The following is a 13,068-nucleotide window of genomic DNA, read 5'->3' on the forward strand; positions in this document are numbered from 1 at the left end:
TTTTCTTGTTTGCTTATGGCCTTATACAGCTCATTGAGTGCCGTCTTAGTGCCAGCATCGGGTTTGTGGTAGTAAATAGACAGCTACGAAAAATATAGATGAAAACTCTCTTGGTAAATAGTGTGGTCTACAGCTTATCATGAGATACTCTACCTCAGGCGAGCAAAATTAATATTAGATTTTGTGCACCAGCTGTTATTTACAAATAGACACAGTCTTGCCGGAGGACCGCCGTTGTTCAGCCACGACTCGGTGAAACATGAGATATTACAGTTTTTAATGTCCCGTTGGTAGGTTAGTCTTGATCGGAGCTCATCCATTTTGTTATCCAATGATTGCACATCGGCTAATAGGACTGAGGGGTTTACTCACTCGCCTACAAATTCTCAGAAGGCATCCCGACCTCTGCCCCCTTTTTCTCCATCTTTTCTTCACGCAAAGGACGGAGACTTGGGCCTGTTCCAGAGAAAGCAGTATATCCTTCACGTCCAACTCATTAAAGTAAAAATCTTTGTCTAGTTCGAGGTGAGTAATTGCTGTTCTGATGTCCAGGAGTTATTTTCAGTCATAAGAGACGGTAGCAGCAACATTATGTACAAAATAAGTAAAAAGATAAGTTACAAACAACATGAAAAAACTAACAAAATAGCACAGTTGGTTAAGAGCACGTTAAACGGCAGTCATCCCCTCTGGCACCATTCTTCTAATAGATGTGGGAGTTTATCAAAATTGGATTTGTTTTTGAATTCTTTGTGGGTCTGTGTAATCTGAGGGAAATATGTATCTCTAATATGGTCATACATTTGGCAGGAAGTTAGGAAGTGCAGCTTAGTTTCCACCTCATTTTGTTGGCAGTGTGCACATAGCCTGTCTTCTCTTGAGAGCCAGGCTATGCTCACTGACTCTGTACATAGTCAAAGACTTCCTTAATTTTGGGTCAGTCACAGTGGTCAGGTATTCTGCCACTTTGTTTTCAAATTCTTTGTGGGTCTGTGTAATCTCTCTCTCTTTCTCTCTGTCTCTCAGTCTCTCTCTCTCTGTCTCTCTGTCTCTCTGTCTCTCTGCCCTTAACTCAACTCTCTTTGTCATCTTTTAGAGTGTTCAGATGAATGACGAGGTCTTCAGCCGGTCATAAATGCCGCTCAAAGAGAGAAAGTGGGCTTAATGTGTCCACCAAAAACACTGCAAAATGTATAACTGGGTAAGGTACGCAGGAAGGTGGGGGAGAGGGGGTGGGAGAGGAAGAGAGCCACACTGACATGACATTGTTTGGAGGCCTGTGGGAGAGTGAGAATAGGTGGGGTGATCTCACTTTACTGGTCTGACTGGTAGGTCTGGTGGGGGCGTTTTCTTCAGAGACAGATGACGGGTGCGGTGAGAGACAGCGAAACAGATAGAGGCGACAGAGAGGTACTAAAGAGAGGGAGAGAGGGAGGAATAGAGGATTGGTTCTAACAAACCAGTGTTGTTGCTTCCTGTGGAGGAGCTGACCATCTTTTATCATAACAGCAAATCTGACCTTCATCACTAAGAGAACCATTTGGATCCTCTGACCTTCGGTGACCTACGGTGATTTAGCCGTGTGTGTATGCATGTATGTGTGGATTGGGATGACACTGACAGCTCTCGCTTCTCTGAGAACCAACATTAACTAGTTGCTAAGCTCGAAGGAACTGAGAGAGATGGCGGAGGTCCCCAAGATTGAACTTTTCATCAAGGTAAAAGTTAGAATCCTAACCTGCCTCCAATGGAGACTGTATTACTGTGTTTTGAACTTTAGTCCTGTTTTATAACAACAGGGGTACATTATAGTTCCACCATCTTGGAATGGGAGACAGCATACAGCAAGGACTTAGACTTTCAGGATATAGATGAACGTTGACCCATTTTGCATGCCCCACCCTATCATGAGAAAAAGATAAACGGTTTAGTTTGATATCATTGGAAAGCTTAAAAACAGGGTTGTCAAACTATTTTATCATATATTTGTAAAAATAAATTATACTTTTTAAAACTTTAACATCAATGATCTAAAAATGTGTAAACTTTTTTCATGTTCATTTACAGTACCAGTCTAAAGTTTGGACACACCTACTAATTCAAGGGTTTTTCTTTATTTGGCTATTTTCTACATTGTACAACAATAGTGAAGACATCACAACTATGAAATAACACATATGGAATCACATAGTAACCAAAAAAGTGTTAATCAAATCAAAATTTAGTTTATATTTGAGATTCTTCAGAGTTGCCACCCTTTTCCTTGATGACAGCTTTGCACACTCTTGGCATTCTCTCAACCAGCTTCACGAGGTAGTCACCTGGAATGCATTTCAATTAACAGGTAAGCCTTGTTAAAAGTTATTTTGTGGAATTTCTTTCCTTCTTAATGTGTTTGAGCCAATCAGTTGTGTTGTGACAAGGTAGGGGTGGGTATGCAGAAGATAGCCCTATTTGGTAAAAGACCAAGTCCATATTATGGCAAGAACAGTTTAAATAAGCAAAGAGAAACGACAGTTCATCATTACTTTAAGACATGAAGGTCAGTCAATGCGGAACATTTCAATTGCAATCGCATCATCAAGCGCTATGATGAAACTGGCTCAATGAGGGCTGCCACAGGAAAGGAAGACCCAGAGTTACCTCTGCTGCAGTGGATAAGTTCATTAGAGTTAACTGCACCTCAGATTGCAGCCCACAAAAATGCTTCACTGTGTTCAAATAACAGACACATCTCAACATTAACTGTTCAGAGGAGACTGCGTGAATCAGGCCTTCATGGTCGAATTGCTGCAAAGAACCATTACTAAAGGACACCAATAAGAAGAAGAGACTTGCTTGGGCCAAGAAACACGAGCAATGGATATTAGACCGGTGGAAATCTGTCCTTTGGTCTCATGAGTCCAAATTGGAGAATTTTAGTTCCAACCGCCGTGTCTTTGTGAGATGGAGAGTAGGTGAACGGATGATCTCTGCATGTGTGGTTCCCACTGTGAAGCATGGAGAAGGAGGTGTGATGGTGTGGGGGTGTGTTGCTGGTGACACGGTCAGTGATTTATTTAGAATTCAAGTCACACTTAACCAGCATGGCTACCATAGCACTCTGCAGCGATACGCCATCATATCTGGTTTGTGCTTAGTGGGATTAGCATTTGTTTTTCAACAGGACAATGACCCGAAACACACCTCCAGGCTGTGTAAGGGCTATTTGACCATGGAGAGTGATGGAGTGCTGCATCAGATGACATAGCCTCCACAATCCCCCGACCTCAACCCAATTGAGATGGAATATGTGGGAACTCCTCCAAGACTGTTGGAAAAGCATTCCTCATGAAGCTGGTTGAGAGAATGCCAAGAGTGTGCAAAGCTGTCATCAAGGCAAAGGGTGGCTACTTTGAAGAATTTAAAATATGAAATACATTTAGATTTGTTTAACACTTTTTTGTTTACTACATGATTCCATGTGTGTTATTTCAAAGTTTCGATGTCTTCACTATTATTCTACAATGTAGAAAATAGTAAAATAAAGAAAAACCCTTGAATGACTAGGTGTGTCCAAACTTTTGACTGGTACTGTATGTATGGAAGGTTCAAATCAAAAGGGTGCAGTCAGAAAGTGATTAAAATGATATGGAATGACCCTGAAGCAATGTAACCTCTTCATAAAAGCTTGTTGTTTACATAAATCCTGTACAGTTACAGCGTATAGGTGTGTTTTCTGTTTGAAGCCAGGTCAGGTGAACAGAAACTGAAAAAGAGGATTGTCCAGTTTGGAGGCTTTCTGCTTGTCTTTATCCCCTGCTGCTGAAAATGCCTTCACTTCCTCACAGTCCAATGACTCAATTATCTTGATTCGCAAAGTGTTGTAAAAAGTGCTATATAAATAAAACGGTGACACTTTACATTAGTGTCCTTACTACAGCGGAATAACGTAAGGAAGTATAGTGTAACAAGTACAGCATTAAATCTGTCTTTGTTACACTGTACTTACAATATGAAAAAGTCCTTCTCGAATACCCCTCCACCCGTCAGGCCAGTGATGATGGGGAGAGCGTGGGGAACTGTCCCTTCTGTCAGCGACTCTTTATGATCCTCTGGCTGAAGGGGGCCAACTTCACTCTCACCACAGTGGACATGAAGAGGTACGTATGTGGCTATTCACCCTCACACATATACACTCTCCACAATACACCTAAAGCAACCGTTCCCTACATCCAAGCCACGCCTGAATCGAAGTGCTTGTCCAAACATGCCCATGCATCCTCCAAAGTCATTTGCCACTACTTATGAACTGCTAATGATGACAGAACGACTAGAGGATTGTGTGTAATAGATGAAGTGTGCAGTTGAGTGACTTTCTCCCTCATGTGTTTCATCTGGTCCTCTGGTTGTCAGGGCTCCAGAGGTGCTGAAGGACCTGGCCCCAGGTTCTCAGCCCCCGTTCCTCATCTTCGGGGAGGAGGTGCGCACTGACACCAACAAGATCGAGGAGTTTCTAGAGGAGGCCCTGGCTCCTCCACCGTGAGTGTGTGATGAACATAAACAGGCATAAATGCACGGAAACACGCACACACACACACACACACACACAGACACACAGACACAGACACACACACGGCAAATGAGACAGGTAATGAATAAATACATGTTTATTCCAGGTGAATTAACCTCTTTGCAGTCAAATGTATCCTCCACTGGTTTCACTGATCCAGAAAGCTGAGAGCTAATGGCAATGCCTTTCCAGGTACCCCAAGCTCTGTTGTCGCTACAAGGAGTCCAACGGTGCTGGAGATGACATCTTCCACAAGTTCTCTGCATACATCAAGAACCCTAACCCTGGCCTCAATGATAGTAAGAGTCCCTCCTTGTTTAGAAATCGCTGAGTCATTGAAACAGTATGTCCTGTATTAAAATGAGCCTCGTTCCAGCTTCTGATGAGGCTTTGCTCTTTTTCAGTGCTGGAGAAGAAGTTTCTGAAGAGCCTGATGAAGTTGGATCAGTACCTGCTGACGCCACTCCCACATGAGCTGGACCAGAACCCAGACGCCCGCCAGTACTCACGGCACTATCTGGATGGGAACTCCCTCAGTCTAGCTGACTGCAACCTGCTTCCCAAGCTCAACATAGTCAAGGTTATCAGATCAAGCATTCCAGGAACTCATAGACCACATCGCCTTTGCCTATGTCATCTATTGTCCTTTCATTTATTCTGTTCCTCTCTTTTGGAACCATCTCAATCTCTATCAGGAAATGCAAAGGTTTATTCACGGTATTTATAGGTGTACTCAGGGGTGTCACTATGGTAACATGGCACTGTAATGATCAAATACGGACAGTATGGGTAGTCTTGAAGATCAAACAATGGTTCAAACAATGGGAATATATACAGTGCATGGCCTTTTATTGGTCTGTATGACTACAAGTACCACTGGCACCACTGTGCTAATAGTAAACAGATGAAACATTGCTCAGTGTGGTTCAGTGTGTGTCCTCCCTCTTGCTCCCCACAGGTGGTGTGTAAGAAGTACCGTGACTTTGAGATCCCTGTGGCTCTAACTGGTCTGACCCGCTACCTGACCAAGGCCAACCAGCAGGACGAGTTCCGATATACCTGTCCCAAGGACTCCGAGATCCTACTGGCCTACCACTCAGTGGCCAAATACCTAAACAAGTAGATCGGCAGAGAAGGAGGGGGAAAGAGGGGTGCAAGGAGTGAGAATATAGAGAAGGGTGGGGGTGGGAGGGCAGACAGGGTAAAAGAGGAGCTGAAAAATATATGTTTAGAAAAGAGAAGAAATGTAAAAAAAAAAAATAATAATAATAAATAAGGGAAAAGAGGGCTATGAAGAGAACAATACGCCTGCTGCCCGTGCTGCAGAACGAGGCCTGTCTGTCTTCTTTCAATAACATATTGATGTATAACGCAGTGCGTGCAGGGTGAAAGTCTACTTATACTGTACATGTACTATTACAATGTGTAATATATCAATAATATATGCCTTTTCGCCGAAGCGTTTATCCAAAGCGACTTACAGTCTTGCGTGCATCATTTCTTTTTATATGGGTGGTCCCAGGACTCCCTATGGTGTTGCAAGCACCATGCTCTACCAACTGAGCTAGGGAGGACCATGTGCGTACAATACAATTGTGTGCTGCCTGTTTAGTTTATGTAGATATTTGCATTCTCTGAGTTATGGTCAACAGTTCAAATGTTATGTTTAATAACCTTTCAATGTATTTTATGCTCGCTTTAAAAACCTAGCAATGTGCATACTTTGTCTGGCAATTGTAATGATCTGTATTTTCTACCCGTGAGAGACAAAGAGACGGCACTATGTCACATGCCACGTCAACAAAGATAAATGTGGTGCAGTTATGTGTGGGTTGATAGGTTTTGCATTTATTGAAATGTTCTACGTTGAAATTACTGTCACCTCTCGTAGGCCCAGAGCAATATTAGTCTGAGTAGACATCATTTTAATTGGTTTATTTAAAAGTGTTTGGATTGCCAGAGGGAAACAGTACAAATCTAATAAAGTTCACGAAACTGCCTCATTTCATGAAAATTATTGATCAAATGGATGCCTTTTAATTGCTGTGGGGGTAATCATAACATGTGAATGATCATTCTAATTCTATGGGTGGAATGCACCATTACATCACAAATACATTGTTTTGTTTTTGTTGTTGATATTGGTTTTGGTTCAAACAGAATATAAGTCCATAGATATATTATATATGATACAGTCAGTCAGTTCACTGGCAGAAACACTGAATGTATCTCTTGTCTTTGATAAGAGAATCAATTCTATCAAGGAAGGAGATTCCAGAGAGAGGAGAAACAGATGGAGAGGGTTAAGAAGGAAAAACATAGATTGCCAATACCAAACCAGTCAGCGATAAAGACGGAGATGAGGAAAAACTGAGAGAGAAACAAAAGAAGGAAAGACAAATGGACATTGATCGGCTGAGAAGACAGAGGGAGCATGAAAAAGCAATGGAAAGGACGAGAGAGAGTAGGCCTACAAGGCGAAAGGAAAAGGTTCAACAGAGGAACGTAGCTAAACAGCGAATTGATGAAGACAAAGGAGCGATCGAGAAAGCGAGGCAAAACGAGAAACAGATTGAAAGACAGAGAGCACTGCCGGTGCGAAAATGGCAAGAGCAGCGCATTAAGGCAAGACAAGCAAAGGTAGAAAAAGGTACAGCATATGAGCAAGAGAAGAAAGAAAGGAGGAAACAAATAGAGCCAGAAACAGGTGGATAGAGAGGAAGAAGAAAGACCGGCAGAGAATGAAAGACAGGAGAGTAAAGAAATGGAGAGAGAGACAAAAGAGGAGATGAGGACCAAAGCGACTGTGGAGGAAGATGACGGTGGAAGCATCATTGAAGAAAAGAACAAGGAAGATAAAAGTATCAGTAGGAGAATCTTCAACTGGGGAAATACTAAGGTCAAAGAGAGACACCGACGACAAATCGAGAGGACCATTCAGAGGGAGAAGGAGGAAGGCGGTCATTTACACAGCATGGGTAGGAAGCTATGCTAGACAACAAATATTTTATCTCAAGCCTAACTGACCATTAGGCTACCGTCAGTATTTTCTCACTAGTTATCTCTTATCTCTTCTACTTTACAGATTCTATAAGTTTATTTTTCAAATTCTGTTTGGGAAAGCAGCCTGAAAATATTCTTGCTAATAAGAGCCACGTTACAATTCCCACTAAGTGGGTTAACCCTATTGGCGCAATGCGTTGGGTGTTAGCCTTCACGCCAGTGACTCGGGTTTGCTTCCCTACCCCGCCATTCGCTACACTGGTGCCAGAAGTGAGATGGCGGCCGTGAGGCCATTGGAATGCACATCTGGACGTGTCAGGCTGCTGATGTGTTCGAAGGGGGGGTAAGTGCCTTCCTTTTCGGAGGGGGCAGTGTAGCGATCCTCACTAATATGAGTCAAGTTCCTATTCCCACCAGGGACACTGTAATGAAAGTCATCGGGAGAAGGAGAGGAGGACCAAAGTGCAGCGTGGTACGTATCCATAACTTTTAATCAAGATGAATACACAAACAAAAACAACAAAACGACCAACAAACAGTTCTGACAGGTGCAACAAACACTAACCAGAAAATAACCACCCACAAACAAAAGTGGGAAAACAGGCTACCTAAGTATGGCTCTCAATCAGAGACAACGATAGACAGCTGCCTCTGATTGAGAACCATACCAAATACATAGAAATAGAAAACCTAGACATACAACATAGAATACCCACCCACATCACACCCTGACCAAACTAAAAATAGAAACATACAAAGCAATCTACGGTCAGGGCGTGACAGACACACTCTTTTCACGCCACTTCGATACAAAGTCATTTTCATAGAAGGTTATGAGAGCTAACTCTTTTCCTAACCTTAATTATCCTAACCTGCTGCGTAAGTTCTCCTAACCTGTTATGATAAAGTCACTTCGGTATTGAAGTGGTGTGAAAAGAGTGTTTCCCATTCCTACCAAGTGGGGTAGCCCTATTGGCACGATGCGTAGGCTGTTTGCCTAGCACGCCAGCGACCTGGGTTCGCTTCTCTGTCCACTATTGACAGTCTACCAACTCTCCCTTCTTCCCACCAGGCACCTTAGGAGGTGGTCTTGGGTCCGTGGCCCATTGTCTTGTCAGCACACGGGCCGAGCGCGAGAGAGAGCAGAGGCATAATCTGTTCAAGGCTGAACTAAGAAGACAGAAATGGGAAGGGTGCTGGTATGAATACCAAGACAAGAAAGAGGAGAAAAGGGAGAAGGAAAAGCTTAAAGAGGAGAAGATAAGGATGGCCTCTGAATCACTCCACAGTCTATACATTTATTTCTCCTGAAGTATATTAATAAAAATGATTCAACTTTTGTTAAGTTCATCCTGTCAAACATTCCATTCAAGGTAGTGACAAATAATCATCCAGTCAGTCTAGCAGTCTAGTGAAGCAGAGATAGCTAACTAGCTGAAGATACTGTAGTTATACCAAAGATAGGTTACACATTTATGGCAGCCAACAGCAGTGAAAAAAAGCAGGTACCATCTACCTTAAGCCTAAAATAGTCTTGGTTGGTGCGTAAAACCAATAAATAATGAAATCCCCAAAATTTTGAGCAGAAATGTCTCAATGATTGTAAGATGTCCTTGTTTCTCTATTGGAAACCACAAAGAAAGGTTTGGTAGCCTAGCCTTAGCCCATCAACCACCGATTCATCAGCTGGGTTACGTTAAGGAGTGTTAGTGCTGGGTTAGAACAAATACAGTAGCTGACAAATATATTGGCACCCTTGCAAATTTCTTAAATAAATCCCTATTTCTTCTCAAATAAATTGTTATTGAAAAAAAAGTTTGGGCTCCACATCTTGTTATTGGATTTTCAACATTGCAGAAACAATTTTATTCTTGTAAGCTTAAGTTTACAATTTTTAATTTAGAAAATAAAGACAAATGGCATGGACAAAATTGTTGGCACACCAGAGCTAGTACTTGGTTGCACAGCCTTTGGCCAAGATAACTGCAGACAAACACTTCTTGTAGCAATCAATGAGCTTGCTGAAGCTTTCTACTGGCAATTTGTCCCACTCTTCAGCAGCAAACGGTTCTAATTCTTCAAAGTTTGAGGGGTGCTCTCGACCAACTGCTGTTTTCAGATCTTGCCTATAGGTTTTGGATGTGATTCAGATCTGGACTCTTCGCTGGCCGCTCCAAAACAGTCTAGTGTTTCTTCTTGAACCATTCCTGGGTGCTTTTTGATGTGTGTTTGGGGTCATTGTCCTACTGGAAGACCCACAACCTTCAATGGAGACCCAGTTTTGGACACTGGGTTAATATTGGATTCCAAAACACCTGATAATTTGCTGATTTCATGATGCCTTGTACACGTTTAAGGCTCCCAGTACCAGAGGCAGCAAAGCGAACCCACAGCATTATAAAACCTCCCCATGTGTGATAGTAGGGAGGGTGTTATTTTCATTGAATGCTTAGTTTGATCGTTGGTAAACAGAGCGCTGATCTGTACATTCCGAAATAGCATTTTCCCAGGATTAAGCGTGTTTAGGTGGCTTTTTGCTACGTTCAATCAGGCCTTCTTGTGTCTCCGTCAGCAGCTGGGTCTTCTTATGTTTACCAATGACCAAATGAAGCATTCAAAGACAAGAACACCCTCCCTATAATGACACACGGGGAAGTTTGATAATGCTGTGGGGTTGCTTTCAAATGAAGGGGATGATGACGCAATCTCTGCGAGAGGTAGGGAACCAGATTTCATTGGTCCTCAACGCGTGTCATTTCATTCATGGTAAGTGGACTAATGCTGTGTTCAAAACAACTGGAAACGGGGAACTCTGAAATCTCAGACTTCTGACTTCATTGCGTTCAAGACAACTGGGAACTCTGAAAAAAACGAGCCCCGACTGGGAAATATTGTTTTGAACGGTCATCCAGCTCGGAATTCTAAGTCGGGAACTCAGGCTTTTTCTAGAACTCCGACTTGCCGACCTTGTTCCCCCCCCCACCCCCCAGAGTTCCCTAAAGCACCATAAATCCATCTACTTCGGGACACACCCGTGACTTGAATGACGCAATTTTGAACCTTAAGTATATTTTTGCAATTACACTTACTTTTGATACTTAAGTACATTTAAAACCAAAACGTTTTAGACTTTTAATGAAGTAGTATTTTACTGGGTGACTTTCACTTCTACTTGAGTCATTTTCTATTAAGGTATCTTTAGTTTCACCCAAAGTACGACAATTGTGTATTTTCTCCACCACTGCGCTTGTGCATACGGCAGATGCATGCGTGAACACGCAAATGGAGGGGCGAGGGGTAGGGAATCATTTGGAATTCAGCCTGAGAAGGCCATGACATATGGCTTACATCGTTTTCATGCTCATCAAACCATTCAGTGACCACTCGTGCCCTGTTGATGGATGCATCATCATCCAATGGAGAAATTGCCATGGTAGTCAAAATAATGGCCTGTGTTTTCATACATTATGGGATGTTAATTGCTTAATTAATTCGGGAACCACACCTGTATAGAAGCACCTGCTTCCAATATACACTGCATGACCAAAAGTATATGGACACCTGCTCGAACATCTCATTCCAAAATCATGGGCATTAATATGGAGTTGGTCCCCCCCTTTGCTGCTATAACAGCCTCCACTCTTCTGGGAAGCCTTTCCACTTGATGTTGGAACATTGCTGCAGGGACTTTCTTCCATTCAGCCACAAGAGCATTAGTGAGGTCGGGCACTTATGTTGTGCGATTAGGCCTGGCTCGCAGTCAGCGTTCCAATTCATCCCAAAGGAGTTGAGGTCAGGGCTCTGTGCTGGCCTGTCAAGGTATTCCACACCGATCTCGACAAACCATTTCTGTATGGACCTCACTTTGTACACGTGGGCATTGTCATGCTGAAACAGGAAACACAAAGTTGGAAGCACAGATTCGTCTAGAATGTCATTGAATGCTGTAGTGTTAAGATTTCGCTTCACTGGAACTAAGTGGCCTAAGAGAAGAAATTCAGTAGACGGCACGTGTCCGAAAGTGATTGATGACCACCTATTTTATGTGTCACACATTTATGCCCATTTATGTAGATCCTGAGTGGATGTTCTCAGGCTATGTACATCCTGTCCGGATGTTCTCACGCAATCGAGTGAGTGCTTATGTAACGTGATACTGCAGCTGTTTTGGGTAAAGCATGTGTTTGCAATAAAGCTGTCCTGGTGATTGATGTGTAGTGTGTTGAACTGAAAGAAGATGGGACATTTGGGAATTTATGTAGTGAATGGTGGAGGCCTGAGTTTGACAATTTTAAACAGATGGGAATTTTTGTAGTGAACTTACGGAGCTGATGCTAAGGGAGCTTGTGAAATGAAAAAGTATTTTCCAGGTAGGTCTGCCTAAGTATAAGTAACTGTTAGACTTGTCCTATTTGTATTTATTATGGATCCCCCTTAGCTGCTGCAAAAGCAGCAGCTACTCTTCCTGGGGTCCAGCAAAATTAAGGTAGCTTATACAATTTTAAAACATTACAATACATTCACAGATTTGACAACACACTGTGTGCCAGCAGGGCCCTACCACATATCTACAGTACTAAATCCATGTGTATGTATAGTGCATATGTTATCGTGTGTGTGTGTGTGTGTGTGTGTGTGCGTGTGTCTGTGTCTGTGCCAATGTTTGTGTTGCTTCACAGTCCCCGCTGTTCCATAAGGTGTTTTTTTATCTGTTTTTTAAATCTAATTTTACTCCTTGCGTCAGTTACTTGATGTGGAATAGAGTTCCATGTAGTCATGGCTCTATGTTGTACTGTGTGCGTCCCATAGTCTGTTCTGGACTTGTGGACTGTGAAGAGACCTCTTGTGGCATGTCTTGTAAGGGCATGCATGGGTATCTGAGCTGTGTGACAGTAGTTTAGACAGCTCGGTGCATTCAACATGTCAATACCTCTCATAAATAAAAGTAGTGATGAAATCAATGTCTCCACTTTCAGCCAGGAGAGATTGACATGCATATTATTAATATTAGCTCTCTGTGTACATCCAAGGGCCAGCCGTGCTGCTCTGTTCTGAGCCAATTTTCCTAAGTCCTTTTTTTGTGGCACCTGACCACACGACTGAACAGTAGTCAAGGTGCGACAAAACTAGGGCCTGTAGGTCCTGCCTTGTTGATAGTGTTGTTAAGAAGGCAGAGCATCGCTTTATTATAGACAGACTTCTCCCCATCTTAGCTACTACTGCATCAATATGTTTTGACCATGACAGTTTACAATCTAGTGTTTCTCCAAGCAGTTTAGTCATCTCAACTTGTGTCACGCCCTGACCATAGAGAGCCCTTGGTTCTCTATGGTGTTTAGGTCAGAGCGTGACTAGGGGGGTGATCTAGTCATTTTGTTTCTATGTTTTGGTATTGAGTATGGTTCCCAATTAGAGGCAGCTGATTATCGTTGTCTCTAATTGGGGATCATACTTAAGGGTTCCCTGTTCTCACCTGGTATGTGGGATATTACTTTGTGTTTTGTGCATGTGCA

General features: G+C 42.6%; 1 protein-coding gene across 1 annotated transcript; it reads left to right on the forward strand.

Moving 5' to 3' along the window:
• Positions 1 to 1,391: 1,391 nt before the first annotated feature.
• On the forward strand, positions 1,392 to 6,550 carry LOC139552224 (chloride intracellular channel protein 4-like). Its single transcript, XM_071363737.1, has 6 exons — positions 1,392 to 1,718; positions 4,033 to 4,142; positions 4,396 to 4,521; positions 4,745 to 4,851; positions 4,957 to 5,132; positions 5,511 to 6,550. The coding sequence occupies exons 1-6, from the start codon at positions 1,683 to 1,685 to the stop codon at positions 5,673 to 5,675; spliced, it is 720 nt and encodes a 239-aa protein (XP_071219838.1). The 5' UTR covers positions 1,392 to 1,682; the 3' UTR covers positions 5,676 to 6,550.
• Positions 6,551 to 13,068: the final 6,518 nt, after the last annotated feature.

Source organism: Salvelinus alpinus, chromosome 24, assembly GCF_045679555.1.
Source record: "Salvelinus alpinus chromosome 24, SLU_Salpinus.1, whole genome shotgun sequence".
NCBI lineage: Eukaryota > Metazoa > Chordata > Actinopteri > Salmoniformes > Salmonidae > Salvelinus > Salvelinus alpinus.

Coding starts and splice junctions, on each gene's coding strand:
- LOC139552224 (XM_071363737.1), top strand. CDS start 1,683: ATGGCGGAGGTCCCCAAGATTGAACTTTTCATCAAG. Junction 4,143..4,395: donor ACCACAGTGGACATGAAGAG/GTACGTATGTGG, acceptor TCTGGTTGTCAG/GGCTCCAGAGGTGCTGAAGG. Junction 5,133..5,510: donor CCAAGCTCAACATAGTCAAG/GTTATCAGATCA, acceptor TGCTCCCCACAG/GTGGTGTGTAAGAAGTACCG.